At 48.0% G+C, this 23,797-nt stretch overlaps 1 protein-coding gene across 6 annotated transcripts in view; it reads right to left on the bottom strand.

The window, feature by feature from the left end:
* MOB3C (MOB kinase activator 3C) overlaps window positions 1-23,797 on the bottom strand; it is a 75,138-nt gene that overhangs the window by 4,698 nt on the left and 46,643 nt on the right. For 3 of the 6 annotated variants that reach the window (XM_039486517.1, XM_039486515.1, XM_039486516.1), the window contains exon 4: window positions 19,717-20,333. In XM_039486517.1, coding sequence (XP_039342451.1) covers window positions 20,202-20,333 — 132 coding nt within the window. In that variant the 3' untranslated portion in view covers window positions 19,717-20,201. Of the gene's footprint in view, window positions 1-15,945; window positions 19,165-19,716; window positions 20,334-23,797 lie in introns of those variants that run through there. The other 3 variants (XM_039486520.1, XM_039486522.1, XR_005584126.1) reach the window with 2 other exon arrangements.

The following is a 23,797-nucleotide window of genomic DNA, read 5'->3' as shown; positions in this document are numbered from 1 at the left end:
TTATGGTGTAATAAACCAAGCTACACTCTGGGACTTTCAGTGTGTTCTAGCAGGGTCCACACAAGACCTTACTGCACAGCAAGCTGGCGTGCTGTAGATTCACACCCTGGCTTGCTGCGTGGTATCTTGCCACGTAGGCAAGAACCTAGAAACAAACTAAGTCACACGTCCCATTATTTTTTCCTCCTTCCCATTCCTCCGTTAGTTCCTTAGATGTTCCCCCATGAGCTGACGCACAGTTAACACATACCTCCATGATCCTCTTCACTCCCCACTATCCGTCTCCATGCACTGCATCCTAGGTATTCCACCTGAACAACTACAGTCCTGATCCTGATCCTACAATTCTGTATTCCCAGGAATAGTCCATGGCCACTGGCTTCAAAGGGTCTGCTCTACTCCAACGAGTCCAGGCTATACAAGCAAGGATATACGTATGACTGCTCATTGTCCCCCTGGTGGCTCCTTTTAAATAGGTAATAGAAATATTTTGTTTTTCTCCACAGGAGGAGTCGCTAGCTCATCGCCTTTTTGTTGCTTGCTAAATATTGAGAGGAAGAGAATGAGACGTAAAATGCTGAGACCTTATCTCCTTGGCATGAATAGTAGAGCTGAGATTGTCAAAGCTGTGTAAGGGATTTGGACATTCCATTCCCTCAAAAATGAATTGGGAAGAGAGTGTCCAACTACCTTAGGTTCCCTGTGGCATTTTCCATAAGAGCAGCAGTTTGCCCTAGTATCCTTGGCCAACATTTTTCCACTCTCTCACTTTGTGCACTGTATGTTCCTCCCCAATGAGCTACCGCCTCCATCCCAGAGGTGGCTGCATTTCAGTGGTGCTGGATATATATATTAGTTTGAAATTCGGGCCCTCTTGACTTGGCAAAACCATACTTTAGTTCAATAGAGTCTGAAATTCATCGGTAGTTTGTGAAATGGATCCTTTGACATGACAGGTGCTATATACATGTAATATATCATTATTCCTGAGGATATGCAACAAGCGTGCTTCATTGCATGGTTGGAGTGAAGTGGATTGCTTGTAATGCTCTACAGACTCCCTTTTGGGTGTTGGAAAGAGACAGCATTACGCTGAGGGTGATGGTTTTAATGAATTTGGGAGCTCAAGGGACAGGAGCCATGTCAAAGAAAGACGTTTACAGTAATTGCTTAGAACAGAAGTGGGAGGCTAATTTTTAAGTGGTGACACCTTTGAATGCAGAGCCTGGTGATGCTAGGTTCCTTTTTTTATTGACTCTATTATTTGTTAAATCTAACACAGTTATAGTGCACATAAATTAAGGAGGTCAGGCAAGAGCTACCCGAGAGAGAAGCTGGAACAGCTGCTACTTCTACAGAACAGTGATCACCACATGTCCCAGCAAGGGCATTTTACATTACTTACAGGTCACGAGAAGAATACTGTAAAAAACAACCAAGAGTCCTGGGGCACCTTATAGACTAACAGACGTATTGGAACATGAGCTTTTGTGGGTGAATACCCACTTCGTCAGACGCATGTGGTAGAAATTTCCACCACAAGCATCTGATGAAGTGGGTATTCACCCACAAAAGCTCGTGCTCCAATACGTCTGTTAGTCTATAAGGTGCCACAGGACTCTTTGTTGCTTTTTACAGATCCAGACTAACACGGCTCCCCCTCTGATACTTGAGGAGAATACTGGGACTGCACTGAAAGTGGCCTTTAAGAAATAAGTACACAACCATTAAGAGGTAAAATGAAAAGTCACAGCATCAGGAACCCAGAAACTTCTCCACAAAAGCCTCTCCGTTCTTACCCAGCCATCCTGAATAGCCATACAACAGGGAAGGTGGTTCTGCACTATGTTTGCCCAATAACCAAGAGAAAAGAAAGTAAGGAACCTATATGCCCGGCCACTAGATCGTTGGGATGTAGTCCCAAACAGTGTATGTAGGGCCAAATTTGTCTGGTGGACAGAGGATACTGGAGAAGATGGACCATGGATCTGATCCAGTATGGCAGTTTTATGTCCTTATATAAGCAGGTAGAAGTTCATTGAAGTTAATGGCCCGTGGTGAATTTGATCCATCGTGTATCATTGTAGCCCTCTCCTCTAATGAGGAGTAGGGGGAGGATACGTGAAAAAAAAAACTATTAGATCCATCCCTCTGCAAGGGTGGGTATATAGTCCCCTGAGAGAGAAAATATCAGGTAATTCAATTGATATAACAAATAGGCGTAGATGGGTACGTAGGAACTGCCATACTGGACCAGATGAGTGGGCATCCAATGACTAGGACCAAGTGCTTCAGAGGAAGGTGAAAGAACCCCCATAGTGGAAAATGATGGAAAAATCTTCCCATAGGGGAAAGTTCTTCCCAGTCCCTAGAGGTGGAAACCTGAATTTCACATCCCTTCCCAACTGTTGAATTGTGTGGGTTGGGTACTTTTCCCCTTTCTCCTAAATCCCATCTTAAATAACCATAGATGTTCCCATTGGCTTAATTCTGTGAGAAGCTAAGGCCTCACTGAAGGTAATGGGAATTAAGGTCTTTCACAGCTTCATAGATTGGAAGGCCACAAGGGACAATTGTGATCAGCTAGTCTGACCTCCTGTACAACACAGGCCTGAGAACTTCCTAGAGCAGATCTTTTAGAAAAACATCCGATCTTGATTGAAAAAAATTGTTAGGTGATGGTGAATCCACCATGACCCTTGGTAAATTGTTCCAATGGTTAATTACTCTCACTGTTAAAAATGTACATGCAATTTCCAGTCTGAATTTGTCTAGCTTAAACTCCCAGCCACTGGATCATGTTATATTTCTCTGCTAGAAGGAAGAGCCAGAAATGGACACGAGATTCCTGCAGCTGTTGCACTCGTGCCAAATACAGAGGTAAAATAACCTCTCTGCTCCTACTCAAGACTCCTCTGTTTATGCATCCCAGGATCTCATTAGCTCTTTTGGCCACAGTGTCATACTGGGAGCTTATGTTCAGCTGGAGCAGGGACTGTCTTTTTGTTCTGTGTTTGTACAGCACCTAACACAATGGGGTCATGGTCCATGACTGGGGCTCCTAGGAGCTACAGCAATACAAATAATAAAATCATCATAAATAATAAGTATTCTGCGCTTTGCAGACTCAGGCTCAGAAAAGTCATCTATCAGCTTGAAACGGAGAGAATAATTAATGCACACTCTAATGTAGCCTTTAAATATAAACTTTGATAAGAGTTGGAGGAAGGAAACAAAGGAATAATAAAGATGGGGCCAAATTACTGTCATTTAAATTAAAAAAAAAAGATCGTTTTCTTCAGCGGTTACAAAAAACATCAGAACTTTTCACTTTCTCAAAGAGAAGCTCATTTCTCACATTAACGTGTCACCTTCTTCAGCGAACACGCCTACCAAAAGAGCAGCATACGGAACCATTCTGTGATAGATGTCGCAGGTGGAAAATAAGCACAGATCTCTCCACCAGTGAAATTAGCTTGTCAGCTGCAAAAGTTTCAGTTGAAGAGGAAAGTAGCTTTGGGATTGAAAATTAAAAGGTCAGCATTGAATAGATGATAATTTTTTTAGTAGTCCTTGTAATACAGGGACTTTTCTGCAAAAAGAGGGTGTATTTGCCCCAAGGCTTTGTTTAGTAGGTTTTTTTTTAACCTGTTCTTACACCAGTTAGATTTAGTTATATTTTTGGTTCTGTTCTGTAGTGGAACATCACCAGGTGTGGTTCTCCTCTCATTCCATGGATCAGAACTACCTCCATTGAAACCAGCAAGTGTCACTGTCATGCATGCGTTCTGGAGGCTGCAACTTCTTCTGCATATTTCTAAATGGGAGGAAAGTCCCAGAATGGAAGAGTTTGGGAAGCCCTACCTTAGTGCAACCTTCTCTTATCTATTCGCTGTCAGAGAATTTTATATGACTGGGTAGTCTGGACAAGCAGTACCTGTCAAGTACACCACCGGTCAATGATAATCCAAGGAAAGCTCATTAGCACTGAAGTCCGGGGGCAGATGCAGGTAGCCCTTGTGAGAATGGATGTTAGCTCACCCAGCCCACCATGCCTCAGCCTCCCCTTCTGTAATGGGTTGGAAATAGTTTTGTCCTGTCTTCACTAGCAGTTAAATTGGTTTCCTTGCCAGATAAGGGGGAACCTTTGCTACCACCCAGCAGCAGCAACGGGCCACTTTGCTAGTATGGATGGACCCCAGATCTTTCTCTGCTGTCATAGAATCATAGAAGATTAGGGTTGGAAGAGACCTCAAGAGGTCATCTAGTCCAACCCCCTACTCAGAGCAGGACTAACACCAACTAAATCATCCCAGCCAGGGCTTTGTCAAGTGGGCCTTAAAAACCTCTAAAGATGGAGATTCCACCACCTCCCTAGGGAACCCATTCCAGTGCTTCACCACCCTCCTAGTGAAATAGTGTTTCCTAATATCCAACCTAAACCTCCCCTACTGCAACTTGAGACCATTGCTCCTTGTTCTGTCATCTGCCACCACTGAGAACAGCCGAGCTCCGTCCTCTTTGGAACCCCCCTTCAGGTAGTTGAAGGCTGCTATCAAATCCCCCCTCACTCTTCTCTTCTGCAGACTAAATAACCCCAGTTCCCTCAGCGTCTCCTCGCAAGTCATGTGTCCCAGCCCCCTAATCATTTTTGTTACCCTCTGCTGGACTCTCTCCAATTTGTCCACATTCTTTCTGTAGTGGGGGGCCCAAAACGCAATGCAATACTCCAGGTGTGGCCTCACCAGTGCGGAATAGAGGGGAATAATCACTTCCCTCAATCTGCTGGCAATGCTCCTACTAAGGCAACCCAATATGCCCTTAGCCTTCTTGGCAACAAGAGCACACTGCTGACTCATATCCAGCTTCTCATTCATTGTAATCTCCAGGTCCTTTTCTGCAGCACTGTCGTTCCTATGTGACCTCAAAGAGAAGCTAGAGCTCATGCATGGAAGGGGGAAGCACTCCCATCCCAATCCAGATTTGGTTTGTTAATAATATTTTAGATAGACAGCACTTTCCATCCAAAGAGCTCTATGCATTCTGCAAGCATCAATTAGATTAGTCTCTCAACACCCTGAGGTATGGACATATTCTCATTTTATATACCAGACAGTTCAAGCAGAGAGAGGTTAAGGCCTGGATCTACAAAATAGCATTGCCATGCCAAACTTATAAACACTAGAAAAATCACAGGAACCACACTGCAGTCCACAAAGCCTGATAGGTGCTTGGGCTCGCTATACAGTGCATGGAGGGAGACGGGCCCTTGGACTGTGATCCACAAAAGCATGCTGGCTAGGCAGGGAACCACCTAAACTAGCCAGCGGGAGATGCCAAGTCTCTCCCCTTCCACAGAGTTCAACCCTTATGTCCAGGCTGCAGGGAGGCGCCTATCTCTGCTAGGGATCCATGAATGGGAACCAGCCACCTGGAGTCCAAGCGGAGCAGTGGGGGCAAAAAACCTAACTGGCTTCAGGACTGAGCTTGATATGTTTATGGAGGGGATGGTATGATGAGACTGCCTACAATGGCATGGAGCCAATCTGCAACTGCTAGCAGCAAATATCTCCAGCGGCCGGTGATGGGACACTACATGGGGAGGGTTCGGTGTCACTACAGAGAATTCTTTCCCAGGTGTCTGGCTGCTGGGCCTTGCCCACATACTCAGAGTCTAACTTATCACTGGTGATATTTGGAGTCAGGGCGGAATTTTCCCTCGGATCAGATTGGCAGAGACCCTGGGGGGCGGGGGGTTGCCTTCCTCTGCCGCATCATGGGGTCACTTGCAGGGGTGAAAGTAACTGAGGACACTTACTGGTACGGGCTGAGGGTGGGGGCGCTCTGGTCCCACAAAGGGGCGGGGCCTCAGGCAGAAGGGGCAGGGTTGGGGGGTTCACGCCGCCCAGGGCTCCCGTGTTGATTTAAAGGGCCCGGCGCGCCGGACACCGCTGCTGCAGTAGGGGCAGCGGCATCCGGAGCCCTGGGCCCTTTTAAATCGCTGGCCCCAGGGCAGCTGTTCCCTTTGCCCTCCTCCACCCTGCCTGTCAGTGGCCGGGAGGAGGGGGGCAAAAGGGGCAGGGACGTTAAAGCACTGCAGGGTCCTTTGCTGCAGCAGCGCTTTAACGTTGCTGCGCCTCCCCCCGTCGGCAGCCCTACCAGCGGGGGAGGCGCAGCAACGTTAAAGTGCTGCCATGGCAAAGGACCATCCTTAAAGCGCCGCCGCTGCGCTTTAACGTCCCTGTCCCTTTTGCCTCCCCTGTCGGCGGCTCTGCCAGCCCGGACCCTACCGGCAGGGCCACCGACGGGGTGGGGCGGCAGCGCTTTAAGGACCGTCCTTTACTGGCTCACTTTCACCCCTGGGCATGTGTCACTTGCTGGTTTAAACTACTGTAAATGGTGAATTCTCTGTAACCTGAAGTCTTCAAACCATGAGTGGAGAACTTCAGGACCTCAGCCAGAGGTTAGGGGTCTATTACAGGAATGGTGGGCGAGGTTCTGTGGCCTGCGATGTGCAGATGTCAGTCTAGATGATCACGATGGCCCCTTCTGGCCTGAAAGCCTAGGAGTCAGGCAGCTTAGAGGCCTACGCTGGTTTTTGCAAGAATGAGTTAGGCACCTACCTCCCACCACACAAAATGGTGGCGGAAGCAGGTGCCCATGTGTAGCTTTTAGCCCTATGGCTAGAGCACTCAGCTGGGCTATGGGGGACCAGATTTAATTCCACACTCCCTGATGGGGAGAAAGGATTTGAACAGAGGTCTCCCACCGCTCAGGTGCATTCTCTCATGACTGAGCTGTGGGATATTCTGATGGGGAGGAGCCATCGGTCTCTCTGGTTGAAGCTGTCCCACTCTGGATAAATAATTAAATAGCCATGGAAGCAGGTGGATTCCCGCTCATAGGTGGGAGCTCTAACCACCAGGCTACAGCAAGATTCTCGGTGTCTCTGTCTGGCCTAATGACTCTTGAGTTACCCACAGCGGAACAAGAGAGGCACAGAGCCCCACATTCAGAATGTCCCACTGCTCAGCGGTTGGAGCACCCACCTGAGAGTTGGGAGACCCCTGCTCAAAGTTTTTCTCCCCACTAGGTAGAGGGGGATTGAAGCTGGGCCTCCCGCAGCCCTGGTGAGCGCTCTAACCACTGGGCTAAAAGCAACACCACCACCATGTCCTCCTCCTCCTCGATTCTGAATGGGACCCGATCCCGTCGGCAGCCTCTGAGCACGCCTACCAGATTGGATCCCGGACACGGTTCATGGACTGCTCAGGGGCTGAAATGACAGACAGGAATCTGGCCTAGAGGTAAGCCGCAGTGCCCAGGCCCAAAGGCCAAAACGTAGGCACTGAGGGAATGTTACCCTGAACACTTAGGCACCGAGTGCATTTAGGCACTTCCAGGGTTCGACGGGAGTTTTTTGGATCACAGTGGAGCCAAAATTGGGATGGAGGAACCTAAACTCCAGCCTTTGGTGCCTAAATCTGGGGTTCAGGTGCCTAAGTACTTTGGTGAATCCTGCGGTGACACAGGCAGCCCGTGACAGAGCCATAACTCAAACCCAGGTCTCCTGAGTCTCCAGTGGCTGTTAAAGCCACTAGACCGTCCTTCCCCAATTTTCACAGGGTCGCCATCTTGCATTAGCATGTGGCCTTCTGCAAAGATCTGTGCAGCCACGGACCTGACGCCCCCATGCATCGCCTCACATTAGGAAAGCCAGCTTCCTTTCCAGTTTGCTCTGACTACACAATGGAGCGTGCTTTGTGGTTGTGTCTATGGCCCTGCCTGACCCAAACATGTCTGTTCAGTCATGGGGTGACCTTCCTGGAACACGGTGACATTACTGATTAAGTCAATCCTATCAGAGCTTCTGCAAACACACACTAATTAGGCATTTGACATCAGGCCAAATCCCCAGTTTGACAGCAAGAACACCGATGAGTCACCACATCACCGGCTCAGCCCTTCCAAAAGCTTCTTTATTGTTCTTAGATTGGGACTGGGCATCACATGATCTTATTTCCCTTATGCAAAATGACATGCATCCTTCACGCCTGAATGTTCGGGGTGGAGGGGAGTAAACCAAGTAACAGTTTTGAACCATCTTGGCAAGTGTTCTGCTTGCTGTGCTCTCGGTCTCAGCGTACGAGCTGGAAACGCACGAGCAACAGTTTGCCTAGGGTTTCAGATTTCACACTTTTCCTTCTCGCATGCAGCACTAAGAAGTTTGTTTGGAGACGCCGAGCAGTCTGTTTACAGGGGAGGAAATATTGTCTCGTAATCAGAGCAGAGGAACGAGGTGTCAGGGACAACTAGGTTTTTTTTATTCCCTGCTCTGCTACTGACTTGCTGTTGGAGCTAAGGAAGTCTTATAACCTCTCTGCATCCCATCTGTAAAACGGGAACAACAATACTCAGCTCCGTAGGACAGGGGTCCTCTTTTAGTATAATACCTGTGCTGCACCGGCAATGGAACTTCACGCTGGTGGGGCCTCTAGGGGCTATCACAAGAGAAGTAGCTCATTCCGCTCCAGTGGGTTTTGCGAAGCTTAATTCACTGAGGTTTGTAAAGCGCTTTGTGATCCTCTGGGGGAAGGGGCATGAAAATGAAAAGCAGTTTTCTCAAGTCTTGCAAGAACAGTTCTTCGCGTGTGGCTTTCAACAGCGAAATCTCCCACTCCTGGGGACACAGCCCCAGCTTCGGAAGACTGAAGAAAGCTCATTTTTAGTGCCCAAGCCCTCCAGAATGACTCTTCAATGGGAAACAGGCTGCAGCGAAGGCGTGGGCAGGCTCCGTTCTTGCCATTTCACATTTCACCCTCGGCAGCTGTCAGCTGCTTCCGTGCAGAGGGAATCAAAACCTGCCACCGAGTCTGAAACTCACTCAGCCTGAGCGAGCCAGGAATCTTCAAGATGCTCGAGTCAGTGGAAACATGCCAGCGCCATACAGATGAACACTTTTCATCCAGCCATCGCACAGCACTCTACCAAGGTGGGTAAACAGCATAATCCCTGTTTTACAGAGGGGAAAAATTGAGGCCCAGAGGTCACGTGATTTACATAGACCCTAGTCATACAGGGAGTCAGCATATGAGTTAGGAAGAGAACCCAGGTGTCCTGGCTCCAAGCGCTGTGCCCTGTTCATTGAATCGTGCTACCGCCTTTACTTGCATTTCTCCATGAGCACAGCACCCACCCACTCAGGTCTAGCCCCCTTTTCCCTAGCAACAGAGGCTCTTCGCATGGGTGCGCCTGCTGTCTGAGCATTACACCGGCAGCTGTCATCAACGTATCTCCTAGCTCAGAGGGAAACGAAAGGGGTCCTTTAGAATAGAATTGTGACTGGACACCGGGGGAAATAGAACCCGAGGCAGACAAGTCTGCTGGGTTGTTTCGCTGGAGAAAGCAATGCAAATAATTACAATTCCGCGTTTCGGAGAGTGCCTGCAATGTGCTAGATGGTGTACAAACAGAAAGTCAATCCAAGGTATTTTATCCCCCCACATTCCCTCACATGGCTCTTATCTAAAGCTGTAGCAGACTCGTCAATCTGTCACTGAGCTAGAGGCCACTGGAGGGGGACAGAGCACCACACCAAGCAGGCAGGGCTTACATATACATGTAGTGCTGTTTCAAACAGCACTAATCAAAGCACACTAGGGAACTTTTAGAGCACACGAGCAGGGTCTACAGCGACCAATTAATGCGTAACACATTAGTGAATTTTAGAAAGCATACCCCCTGTAAACTGCATTATTGCTCCATGTAAACAAGTGATACAAGCGAGGGAGCAGTGGCATCACTTATTTAAACAAACTGCACTGCAAAAGGGGTGAAGTTAACATGAATTTAGTAACCATTTCTAGTGTTTGTCCAGTGTTTATTGCATAAACACTGGTTATTTTATTGGGGATATTTTATCTGTTTTTTTTGGTTAAAACCTAAAATCAGAAACCTTCTTCATCCACCATAGAAGCAAGAATTAAGCATAATTTCATATACTGCAATAAGAAAAATCCAAGACAACCATGCAAGTGAAATAACACACCAATAAAGAGCTTAAAAATTACAGGCAGGAATTTGCACCATACTATCCCCCAAAAACACACAGGCTCTTTATCTTGTGACAGTTTCTCTCTTTCTTTATTGCTAATTTAATTAGCCCTTCATTTCCCCGGTAACCCTTTCTAAATTCCCACTGACTTCTGGTTTGCTCATCCGTAGAAGTAAAGGTAATCAAACACCAGAAATCCCCACCCCCCCCCAGCTGCAGAGCTGAGCAGAAAGCCTGTAATGACTGCAGCAGATATTATGGCTTTATAAGCCTGGTTTTTTCCATTCTGCCCTGAAGGGAGTGAACGCCAGAAACTTCAGGGCTGGAATTTTAACTCTTGGTAACCACAGGTTAAACAAATAAATGGTCACCAAGACAATTGTCTTAAATCCTGGTCCTAGCAGGGTAACTTGTAACCAGGCGCTGCCCTTTTAAGGCCAGAGGAGGCAATCTGGGAGGCCAGTTACCCTGTTCCAGGTGGCCCGGGGAAGGCAAATGAAGGCCAAAGGAATAACTGAACCAGACAATGAGCAAGAGGAAGATGGTCGCGGGGAGCATCTGAGGGGGGGAGGAACAGGAAAACCCAGGTCATGGTGCTGTAAGGGACCAGGATCGAGACTGGACGAGGAAGTGGAGGGCAGGCTCCTCTCACTCCTGGACCGGGTTTGGGGTAATTAGACCCATCTGGGGAGGGTAAAGGTGTGGTCAGGTGGCTGGGAGGGTGAATCAAAGAGGAGGCGCCAAGCCCAATCAAGGAGAGTGAGAGGGAGGACGTAGCCGGGTCAGTTCCCAGAAGGAGGCCTGTAAAAACTTTGAACTTAAGAGGAGAGAGTTTTTGGGCTGGGGAGGCCATGGACAGCCCCGAGAAGGACAACTGTGGAGCCCCCAGTGTAAGCGGGGGACAAAGGGGGGCTCTTTTGGGAGCTGGGGATACTCAATAAGCTAGACCCCAGGAGAGAGGCAGTATTGTTCTAAAGTCTCTGGATGTGAGGGGAGTACTCCTGAAACTCAGAGGGGAAACTGAGGACGGCAGGGGCATGCTCAAAGACTGCCTCGCTCCTAGAGTAGCATATCGTGGTCTTTCCTAGGATAGTAGTTAGTGAACACAAGGCAGCTGAATCCAGATAGCAGCCCAGCGGATGAAAAAAATGTCTGACCACTTGAACAACTGCTCTCCTGGTGTCAGTGGGGTGTGGGCAGCGAGGCCTAGTGGTTGGAGTAGTCAGGAACCAGGCAGGTTGCCACGGGTCAGAGCCAGCCTCAGGAGCAAGGCTGGAGCAGGGCTGGGAGGCAAGGCAGGCCCAGGAGCAATCACAACTGCGGCCATAAGCATGGAGCAGCTAGCCACCTGCTGTGGAGCTTACAAGCTGGCTGAAGGGAGCCAGCCGGCCAGTCAGGCAGTCTGGGCAGTTCTGGTGTAGCTCAGCTGTGTTCATTAGTCTGCCTGGAGACCGAGCCAACTAGTCCCAGGCTCAGCTGCAGGCTCTCATTCCTGACCCCTGGGCCTAACGCTGACCACGAGGGGTCACGTTCATGCCCCACCAACACAAAACCCGAGACAATGGGGTTGGAGGGTTGGGAGTTCTGCAGTGGTTGCGGGGGGAGGGTGGACTCCAGTCCCTAAGCTGCAGGCAGGGCACATGGTAACTTTCCAATCCCCCCGCAGCTGCTCCTGACTTCTGTGCACGCCCAACATGAGGGCCCAGCATAACTGAAGACCTAGCGGCCACGTCCTCGCCCAACTTTAACAGCCCTTCCATGCTACGTGACTTCCTTGGACAGCACCCAGCTAACGAGGAGTCCCACTCCACAGCGCACAACTGCTTTCAGATTCCACTATCAACCCCCAGCCTTGGGACAGGTTCAGAGAGAGGTTGGCCAAGGTTCACGAACCCTTATGTCAAGCCTGGGCCGCATTCCAAGCTCACCGAGGCCAATTTTTAGCTTTGGGTGGAAGCCATGGAGAACTCAGCCTTTTCACCGGCTTTCCACTCGCGCTGCGTTTCGGGATTCCCGGCTCCATGCGAAGCTCAAGGAAGGGCGGCAAAGGTAGCAAACCCATCAGACCTGAACCAAACAGGTCCCAGGCTTCACCCGACACCCTTCCACGGAATCCCGCTTCCCCAGGAGCCAAAACCGAACCAGTTTTATACAAACCTGTTGTGAATTCATCCACCAGGAAAATGTCAGATTCCCACAGGAGTGGATGAGAGGCTGAACGCCATCATTGTGAGGAGCAGGAGGGCGCAAAAATAAGCAGAATTTGCCCCACACATCATGGTGGCTGCCGTTAGCACACCGGTATTCACCAAGCATTGCCGCACTCGGGTGTCAAGCCAAGCCGGGCAGTGTGGACCTGATGATAAGCCACAGACCTAGAGAGGTAAGAGAGCTAAGTTCTAGTCATAACCGGTTGTGTGACCTTCTCTGCCTCCCTTTCGGTAAGGTGGGGATATTTATTCTTTCTAAAGTTGCTTTATAAGGTAATTTGCACCTTTTTCCAGGCCTTCCGCGAACAAGTTAGGTCTATTCACCAATGTGTAACTCACCCCACTTCCATATCACCTGTGAATTTGCCCCAAACAGCCAACTGACAGGAGCAGCGGCTGAGGCCTTAGGATAATACTAAAGAATATAACATTGGCACAAACCAAACGACACCGTTTCTCCTTTCCAGCAGGAGAACATGCTAAACTCTTGACAGAAAGCTCTCCCTGTGGGCAGGCCCCAGAGGTCGAATAACAAGGGAAACCAAACTAAGGAATCATTCAGAGGGTCAAGACTCGCACTCGGAGCCTAGAGGGTTGTGGGTCTCTTCAAACCACGTTGCAAGTGAAATTGTAATGATGGGGACCTGCTCTGAGACTCTCACCACTATTGTGCTGGGATGGGGATATACTCTTGGGGCATGTATGGCCTGTTTACTGTCTTGCAAAGGGTAAAAGAAGATACAATCATCATCCACACTTTCTGCTCCATAAACCACTCCTCTGGCAGAGGAGGCATTTTTATGACTAACTGCCTTCGAGATGGTGAGATGCTCAGATACTCTGGGAATGGGGGACATAGACGTACAGTGCCTCAGATAGAAGATATTTATATACAGCGGAGGTGCTTCCAGGAAGCGTTGCTGCTTTGTCCCAGTGGCGCTAAAGAGCCGGACAATTCCGGGCTGCAGTCTGTGAATTCCACGCTGAAGTCTCGCTCAAATCGGAGCCTCAGCGGGAAAATCGTAGGTGTCTAGCCTCAGAGCTAGAGAAAGCCACCACTAGCTCTGTGACAGCGGTAGACTATGTATAGACGCTGGGAGCTGCCACTGGAGCGAGACAATCACAAGCAATCACAGTATATTACACAACACCCCGGGAGCGAGTGTGACTCACCGTCGGTGCCACCCAGTGGTCAGGCAGGGCATGGCAGGCCCTCGTCTTACCTAGCACCCTGGTTGACAGTCACTCTGTTCCTGCCACGGTCTTCCCCTTCCACGACTCAGCTCTCCAGCCAGGCCACGTGTTTTCTGTCTGGCCCTTTCCAGGTACATAAAGAGTCCAGCAATGGGGCAACTCTGTGGGTTAGGTGGGTATCTCCAGTCTCCCACTGGGTTGAGGTCTCAGGGTCTTGCCTTTCAGTCCTCAGGGCCTTTTCTCCCCTAGACTCCCCATATTAAGTGTCTGTTCCTGCTTTCAGCACCCCCAGGAGTTGGCAGGGGAACCCAGGCCCACCCTCTCCACCCGGTTCCGAACCAGGGCCCAGAGTAAGCAGCTAAGACCTGCCCCTCCAAAATGCCATACTCCTGCCTGCCTGGATCGCTTCCTACATCCCCTCTCCCTCCACAGGTAAAGTAAATACCTGGAAATCAAAGACAAAGTCTCAGACCTTCTGAGAATCCCAAGTCTCTTTCCTTTGGGTGTGGCCCTCGCCATAGCCAGGCAGGCAGGGGGAGTGCCTGCAATGCTCCTTCCCAGGAGCTCAGCACGCAAGACAGTTCACCTCCTCTGTCTGCTGGCCTGTTCTCCTTTTGAACTCCTCCTCCAAGCCAGGCTTGCTTTGCAGGTGTGGGGCTGCATGGGGCCACCTGGTTAACCCTTTCCTTACTGGTGCAGGGTTGGGTATACCCCGTCACAGGTATATTTCCCATTGGGGATGGGAAAAATAAAAAGAGAGGTTACGACTGGCCCAGTGCCTTTGAGGGAATCCAGGTGGCAGGAGGGATTAGAACTCCAGAATGATGGGTAGATAGCTATACGCCTGTAACACCAGATCTCCCTCGCCTGTGTGTATTTACAGAATACACAGATCTTCACTGGGAGCCAACAATGCAGCTTCTCCTGTGTTACTCCAGGGTAAACTGTGCTCTCTTGATGTCAGTGCTGATACTCCAGATTTACACCAGCGTCACTGAGAGGAGAATTTGTCTAACGGGTTTCGGTGGCTAAATAAAATAATAACAAAACTATTCTCCATACCTAGAAAAACTGTTCCCCGAGATTTGCGTAGGGCCCGATTTCCAGAAATTCTGAGCGTCTTCGAAATCCGCCGAAGTCAACAGGCGCTGGCTGCAGACGCTCAGCGCACCTTTGCAAGTCAGGCTAACGCAGCGTTTGCCCCCGATCCTGCAAAGCTTTACACACGGGCTGAGTGTTACAAATGGGCGGTGTCTCACAGAACTCCATGGCACTATGCACAGGCAGCAAAGCTAAGCCCAATCAGGGCCTAAATTTTGTACATTGGAAAAAGTAGCACCAATTCTTTCCAGCTTTTCCTTTCTAAAGGACATTTTCCCCAGTGTTCTGATGCATGCATGAGCTCACTGAGACAAGGGGTGCATCCATTGAGGGGCACCTAACACATTCTCCCGCCACGTAGAGCAATGATCAGTAATACAGCTAACAAGTAATGTAAAAAAATTCACCACCAGGCATAATCCAAGAGCTAACTTCTGATGGCATGTTAGCTTGACGGGCTCAATATCGAAATCTGCCCCTATGTCCAATTCACGTAAGAGAAGTCGAACACAGTAAACTTTAAGCCCTGGGTACACTATGCTGATTTTAGAAACAACTCAGAGGGTTTTATCTTGGTCATGCGACCCAGTTACAACGCGGCTGTCTCCTAACCTAGTTCCAACATTGTTAACGTGCCGTCTGACTGGAACCTAGCTGTGCTGTAACTGGGTCACGCCAATGGGCTAAGTTAGTGGAATTAAATGATACTTAGCTCCTTTATAGCCCTTTTCATCCACAGATCTCAAAGTACTTTACAAGAGATAGGTAAGTAAAAGTGTGGATAATTCCAAGAGACACAAAATAGGCTCAACTCTGGTCTGCTACCCCTGTATAAATGCCATTGAGTTGCTCTGGATTTACACTAAGGTAACAGAAATCCAGATCCAGCCTTGTCTCTTACATTCATTTTAAATAATACACAGGGCCAAAACCGCTTACCTCGTTAAACTCACATCAAGATGAAAACAGGCGAGGCTCTCAATCTACAATCCTGTAAAAGTTTATGCACGTGAGTAACTAAGCACATGAGTAGTTCCACTGTGGACAACGGGATTACTCACATGCTTAAAGTTGAGCACGTACCTCAGCATTTGCAGGACTGGAACCTTAGTCTTCCCTTTCTCGGCCGATCCCTCGTGTGATTTGTTCGCACCACGCACTAATTTTCCATCAGTGGAGTTAATACTCCAAGCTGATTATCAGCAGTGGTTTGGGAGTCTTTTTTACCATACGGCCTTTCTGACCTGGAGAGCTGCCAGACTCCCTGCAATCAGTGGGAGTCAGGACCTCTGGATCAGGTCCATTGTCAGAATTATCCCAGTTTCTGATAACCCTACTACTACAAGTTAACCAGTGAAAACTGAAAACCGCCAGTTTGTTCGTGTTTCTTTAATCAGTAACAAAATGAGAACATTTGGAATTTTATCAGTTATTTGATGCATAAAATATTGGAGTGGCACTTTCCCCCCTTTTTGCTCCTTTTTTTTTTTTTTCTCGTTTCTCTGTAAAAAATTCCACATCTGGTATACAAGATTTAAAAAATAAAATAAGTACTTTGAGCACACAACTCTGCCGGTGCGTTTGAATACTGGCTTTAACATTTCAGTTTCATGAGCAAAAAAACAGTACAGCACATGATATAAATATTGACGCCATGTAAGGTACAAAACCTCTACAGAGAAAGGCCAGAAGACACAAACTTAACTATACTGTGGCTCAGATCATTTGATATATAACAAACAAAAAACCCAAGAAATCGCTTCACCTCTTGCCCGAAGGCCAGTGTAACACACCACTAGTTAGTAGGTATTACAAGCATGATATGGGGCATTTCTAACGTGTGATCTTAACAGCCCATCAGAGTTTAAATGGTAAGATCCTCCAAGGTGCAAGATTTGATTCCGATAAGGAGACAACATCCAGTAGCAGTGTCTGAGGCATTCAAAGCCGAGAGAGCTTGTCTGAAAATATTGATGGTTTCTCCCATTATGATTTCCTGCCTTCACTTTATATTGGGACATGCGGTGCTTGTCATGCAAAGTGCGTCTCCAAAGCGAAGAACATTCCTCTGAAGGAACATTCCCAGAGACTTAGAAACAACACAGAACCCATATTTCTCTGGCGAAATATTCCCCCGGCCCCGCAACATGGGGAAACCTATGTGCTGCTTGCTGTTAGCCTACCAGAAGCAGTAACGGGTAGATGAATCATCATTCGGTGCCACACCGCTTGGTTCCTTTCTGTAAGTCCTTTATCCTTCATTTTTGCCCTAAGTCCTCCATAGAGCATTTCAAAGGAAGGAAGGAACCATGACAATACCTGCAAAAATGACACTGGCCTGATTGGAATGCATCTGTCACCAAGGCCACCTGTACCTGATGCTCCAAGACCCATGTAGAATAGCCCAGACTGATGAAGTTATCTTCACTGAGGGACAAGAGGGGAAATATTGCTCCTTGCAAAAATGGTCCCTGTAGGGAGGCAGCAGCTGGTGGGGAAGAAGGGATATGCATGACTGTAATGACTATGTTTAAAAGTGCTGCATGGGGTTTTAGCCACAGGAAGTCCATGGGAATTGCATGGCACTGGAAATGTAGGGATGGGGATGGTGGTATAATCTTTTATTGTAACGGTAACCACATTAACGATCCTTTACCCACAAAGGGCCGAGTTCAGTGGTTGCCCCTGCAGTGAATTTGGCCCTGAAACCAGAAGCTACTAGATTGTAAACTCCTAGATAAGAGTGGTGTGAAACTTCACGCACATCTTGCCATCACCTGCAGCTGCCTGGTTGTTGGAGTTTTGATAAAGACTTGGAGCCCGAACATGAGGTGGGTCAGCCCTCAGTGCTCACAGATTGGCCTGGGGATGCTCATCTCACGGCATCAGGCCCTTGAAATGCCTTCCTTGAAAAGCTTTCCAGGGAAACCAGGCCTGGTTTGGAGGGAGCTGGGGCTCACTTTAGGTGCTGTTACAGGAGGACTCGCAGCTTCACATGGTGTCAAAATCAGACGAAAAAATCTGCAGTTTTGAGTGAGTTTTGACTTCAGTTTTGGGGCTCTGCTCAACCCCCAGACTCACTGATTCTGAACCCCCAACACAGAGCCAGAACTAGTGGGGACAGTTTTTGTTCCCATGAAAAATCCTGTTTTCATCTCCATTTTCCTTTAAAAAATTTGGGGGGGGGGGTTTGTAAAAAAAAACCCCAACAAACCACCCCCCAAATAGAGTGGCAGATTCCAAGGTCAGAAGGGACCACTGTCATCAGCTAGTCTGACCTCCTGTAGAACACAGGTCAGAGAACGTCCATGAAATAATTCCTGTTTGAACCAGGGCAGATCTTTTAGGAAGACGTCTGATCTTGATTTAGAATTGCAGTGATGTAGAACCAACCGCAACCCTTAGTAAGCTGGTCCAATGGCTAATGACGCTCACCGTTAAACATATACCCTTTCTTTGCAGTCTGAACGTGTCCAGCGTCAACTTCCAGCCGTTGGATCTTGTTACACCTCTGCTAGATTACAGAGCCAACAAACTGAAAAATCCTCAGTTGAAAACTGAAGATATGGGGGGATTTGGCCAAAGTGTTTCAGTTTTTGGATACTGGCGTGGGGAGGTGGGGGAACCATTCCCATGGAAACTTCCATTTTGAGGAAGAAGCCATTGTTCAGTGAAAAATTGTGTCCACTGTCAGTTTTGACCAGCTCTAGTCAGATTGACTCTGGCTCCCACAATCCCCCTCGTCCTCCCTGCTGCAAACCACGTCAGCTGAACTTCACCCAGCCCTGTTACATGGTTGTCTTTGAAGCCAACCTTCCAAGTTTGGAAGGAAGAGCTCTCAGTGACCATACCAGGATGTGCGTGGGTGAAATTCATCCCTGGTGTAACACGACTGACTTCACTGGAACGTCAAACAGGGTCCCAGGAGTTTTAATTAAGCACAAGGTCCACCGCCGAACTAAAGGAATCCACAAGAACTGGGATTAGCCCCCCGGCCCTGTATTCAGATAATGAGCAGCTCCATTTGACCTTTGGAGATCACAGAGGAAATCAGTTCTCTTGGTGCTAGTCGTCATGCGCGCCCCCACGCCGCAGCTTCCCTTTGCCTGGCTGACACGGAGCGGGCCACAATCAGTGAGGAGATGTGATCACTGGAGCATTTAGCTAGGGATTTCACCCTCCAGCCATCAGTGCCATAATTAAAGGAGAGCCAAACCAGGTGTGTAGGGGATGGGCTGGAGGGGGAATAAAGAAGCAGGTGATCAGGGCTCGAGGGGATGAGCATGAAATCTGCGGGTGTGTATTTAACCCCACACACGCGCACGCACATACACACACTTGTCCCATCCCAGTTCTGGCCAATGGTTTCTAAAAATAAAGTATCCATGTAACAAAGACTGGGATAATATAAACACTGTTCCCTGGTACAATAAGGTTCTTAAGCATACTCGTATTTCGGTGCATTTCAAATCTCCACAGCAAGGTCTCGGAGTCAGATTGTCCAGCATTCCGCGTTTCCATCCCATTGCAAGTGGGCTCCGGGGGAGACAGACGGACTTCTCGGCAGAAATCGGCTCAGTGGCAAATTCTCTCTGTCATTTCTTTCTGCGTGGAAAAAAAAAAGAACAGACAAAACAATGTGTTTTATCAAGGTGGAATTTCAGCCAGCTTGGCAGTTCCGCAATGACGAAGCGCCATGAGGAAACTGACATCACTCTCCCAGGCTGCCTCATGGGTATTTTTCACCAGAGGCTCATACTGAACCGGGTCCCTCTGGCTTGCAGATGGGACTATGTTTCAAGGAGACAACAGCTAAAACACAGCTTGCAAAACAAACCCCACTCAGACAAGTTCATTCCGGCCTCTCCTGCTCCTATTTCTGATTTATTTATTCACCAAATCACCTTACTTGGTTTTGAGATAAGAGAGTTCTGGGGAGGAAAAAAATCTGTCTGCACAGTTCTGGTTGTTGTTTCTACATTCTCATACTCTTCCTCCCTTTAAATAACGCCTTACGCCTCACCTTTATTGCCTGTGGAGTACAGCGCTTCTCGGCATGGGAAAGGCTGTCAGAATCTGGCCCTAAAAAGAGAACAGTGACCTCTAATTTCTTGTACTCCCTGAGACTTGCACCCACGGCAGTGTACTAAGAATTTCTGATTACCACTTTAACATAGTTAGCAAAGCACTTAAGTCCCCTAACTAAGCACGGGCTTAGCTAGGGGAAGCTTAATTGCGTCACTGAATCCCGGCTTTCACGTTTAGGATCTTTCTAGCCTTGCAGTTGTTCATGATGCGCACAATATGCTGAACCAATAACCAAGCCCCTGCTCCAAACAGCGTAATCCTTGATCCAATGAGAGTCTTTTCATGGACGTCAATGGGCTTTGGATCAGGCCCTTCCAGCCCAGTTGTACCCAGTGTTGAGTCCCTCTTGCAAGAGGGCGGACGCCTTCCAGACCAGCTGGAGTGGAAATGTTTAGACAGGAACATGCAGGTTACATGGAGAGTCTCTTGGATGATACCTCAAACACTGTCTAGATCAGCAGGCACTAACGATCCCATAACACTTTTCTATAAGAGAAGGGGTTTGCCCTGCTGTCCGTATCCAAAACTTTCCTTTCCCTCCACTTTGGAGTAGCTCATGAAGGGCGTGATCCAACTCCAGCTGAAGTCAACAAGAGTGTTTCCGTCAGAACTGGATGGGCCCTGTGCACTGATTGGCCACTGCACTCCACCTCAGAAGCAACTGGACGGCAGTGGTGTGGAGGTACCTTTGGGATGGAAGGCACTGTTATAAATGGCAATTACTGTTAACCTGGGCTGCTGCTTCCAAAGCATTGCTGCACTGTGATGCATTGGTTTTGTCTAGGTCCTACATGCACATTCATTTAATCTCAGTGATGGATTGGTGAACTTTTATAATCAATTGGGCATTGATCTTCTAACCCTGGGAGTGCTCCGTAGTTTCCACCAGGATGACACCTGTGAATGGAGGATTGAGGAGCAAATAGGACCGGGCTGCTTGTTCGGATTTGGTGGGAGAATTTCCTGTAGATGGGGGTAGTTCTGGTCCCAACTCTCTGGGGGGAGGAAAAGGGTTTGACAGCTGGGCACAGGACTGGACACAACTAGATACCTAGGGAGGGAATGAACAGCTTTGTCTCATGACCAAATCAAGTCGTTAGAATGATCATAAAACACATATTTATCAAGCTAATGATTTGCCTTCTTTAAGAAGAAGCCCAAGAGTGTACCACTGCTAAAACAAAACTCCTAGCTGGGCTGCTAATTAGCTCTGCAAAATAAATCACTTGGGGGGGGGAAGAAAAATCAGTATGCAAATATGCCTCTTTTAGGAAATAAATGCTGAGCATGGAGAGCTAATTACTTGCTAGAGGTCTATTGTCATTAAAATAGGGTCATTACTAAGCTAGAAGAAGAAATGTTATTTATACAGTGGGCACACACAAAGACATTACATTATCATTTAAGAATGTTATTTAATAATCACAGCAGTGAACACCTTCTCAGATTTAAGGCTCTCAATTCATCCTTAAAGGGGCCGTGTCAACATAAAAAAAAATCTGCTACATTATAGAGAAAGCCTAAAATTAGTATAACTGAAAGATTAGAGAAAAAGATACTTTATTTCGTCCATTTTCCCAATAAATCAGTGTCAGTTTCCCCTGTACAGTCAGACAGCCAGTTTCTTTTGTTGTAGGCCTATCATACAACAAGATGGGAGGGGAAATACGTTTAAAAGGAAAAAGAAAAGAAAGCGTGATTGTAAAAATCACAAGGACTGAGAGTGGGACTGGGGGGCAGGTGTGGAACCTGAGACTACTTTTTGAAACTGACTAAATTCCACAGGGACAGTGTCACTCCCTGCTGCTGCTAAATATTACAGCAGGAAGATCAGTGCATGATTTACATACCATCTGTGCTGCAGTGCCTCAGTGTGGCCAACCCCTGTGGTTCAAAAGTCATGAGCCAGCCTCCTCCACCCCCAAATGATGAGATTGTCTTACAAGTCATGAGATTTTTAAAAAGCAATCCTGGATTTTTTATTTGCCTTTTCAGCCTTTAGAAGTCATGTTTTCAAGTTTTTCTTCACAACTGTGAGGGCTAGAAACCTACTTTAAAAAAGAGGAGAGATTCTCACATAATCACATGATTCCAGGAGCTGGGGCTTTAAGAAAAATACAAAGTACCGTGACTAGCTAATGCATGGTGGAGGGGGGAGGCAGTGGGCTAATCTAGATATTTATAATTAAATGGCTATTTCCATGGTAGGCTGAATAGGCATCCTGCGGAGAGCTTGGAAACAACCCTCTGCCCCCGGGAGTTGTTTAAAGAAATAAAAAATGTTTAAAAGATAACATCTGTGGGAGAAAGTGCCATCTCCTTGCAGAAAGGGACGACACACCAGATGCTTACCAGCCGCAAGGCAAAGAGGCAGCCAGTTGCACAAGGGTTAGCGTTAGGGTTTGTGCCAAATTTAAGTGGCCAGCTTCAGAAAAGCACAATGAGTGGGAACTTTTCCCTAAGAGGGTAAACGCTGCAGTGTTTGTAGGGACCAGGAAGACGCTGCCTCTGCGTTGTGAATGCCCCCTTATATCACATCTCTAAATGCACATAACAGAAATTAAGGATTCTTTGCAGAGCCAACACAGAACCTCTCAAGCTAAACATAACAGCCTTTACAGCTTAAACTAAACAGCCAAGGCAATTAGCTCAGACGCCGTTGCAAACTCAACCTCTTTACGTGGTCTAACCACTAGGCGGGGAGAAGAGAGCCGCACATCCACTCTCCTAGCGCCAGCTTAGTCCCCCAAACCAGTAGCCTGACTGCCCTGTGTGCCAGCTTCTCTCACCCAGCGAGCAGTGTATGCTCTTTGTTCAGAGCCTTCGTATATAAATACTGGCCCTTAGCCACAGCAGTTGTACTCGGGAAAAGACAAGACAGAGGCCTCTATAGAAAGCCAGCTCTGTTCAGGCAAATGGAATGTTTTCCTTGCAATGCATCTGTCTTTCAACATCAGCTATATTAGCTGGGCAAGATTCTCGGCTGGTGGAAATCAGCACCACCTGTTGACTTCACAGGAGCTAAGCCGATCGCAGGTTTATACCAGCTGAGGATCTGGTCCAATAGTTCGGCTCAATCATTTTGCTGCAGGAAAGCAAGTTTCTGGTTTTTTCCCCTGGTTCACAATCAGCTGGGCGTGTATTTGAGAGGAATTTGTAGAACTGCCAGAGAAAGGTTAGTAGGAGTGTTTTATTTCATTTCTAAACTGGATCTAATTGAAGACACCCTGAAATTTTCAGAATTGAAAGGAGGATAGCGCTGAAGCCGGACATGGGCAGCAAAACAGGACAGCTTCCTTAGTGCCCCTTTAAGAGTTGCCTTGGTGATATTGCCGAGGAGGTCACAAGACGCTAGAATCCATAAAGGCCTGTGCTGTAAAATCTAATTTCAGCCTCAAAGTGCTTTAAAAAAAAATGTAGCAGGAAAAGTATCAGCGGAGAGGACGGAGTTGATGTGTAAAAACATCTCAGAAATCAGCTAGGTGATTAACATTGTCGGATGAAAGTTAAATGCAACTGCTGCTGCTGCTAAATAGTTTTCCACACAAACGGTGCGGGGGGGGGGGAGGGGGAATCCCAACTTCCCATTTCAACAACAAAATGCAGTCCGCCCATAAATACAGCCTTGGGTTTGATGCCTCGTTATCAGTACAGAATCAGAATGCATTGTGCTCATGCTTGTCCCCAAGAGATACAGCCCCAAAGATCTCCCTTGGGAGACTGGAGACCCTGCACGCTGGAGCTGGAGAACTGGGGCTCTGGCGGGAGAAAGGGCAACAGGGGAATTGCCGAACCTGGATTCTTGGAGTTAAGGTCAGTGGCTCCCTGACTATGCTCCATGGGCTACCAGAGATCTAAGGAGTACTCCACGGTTGTCTGCAGTGAGTTGGATGGGTATGGGTGGCAGGAAGGTGACACTACAGAAGTAGCTGGTACAGAGCGACTATGATGCTACGTGGCAAAAGTTGCAAAGAGTCTTGTGGCCAGGGGTGAGCTGCAGACGGTTCGCGACGGTTCGCGCGAACCGTTTGCTAAAATTAGACGCCGGACAGAGAACCGGATGCTAAATTTTAGCAAACGGTTCACGCGAACCGTTGCGAATTCTGCCTCCACCTCCTACCATGAAGCTCCTCCTTGCTTCTCCTCCCCC

This window comes from Mauremys reevesii, linkage group 8 (genome assembly GCF_016161935.1).
Source record: "Mauremys reevesii isolate NIE-2019 linkage group 8, ASM1616193v1, whole genome shotgun sequence".
Lineage (NCBI taxonomy): Eukaryota > Metazoa > Chordata > Testudines > Geoemydidae > Mauremys > Mauremys reevesii.
This window is presented reverse-complemented; position numbering and strand designations above follow the sequence as displayed.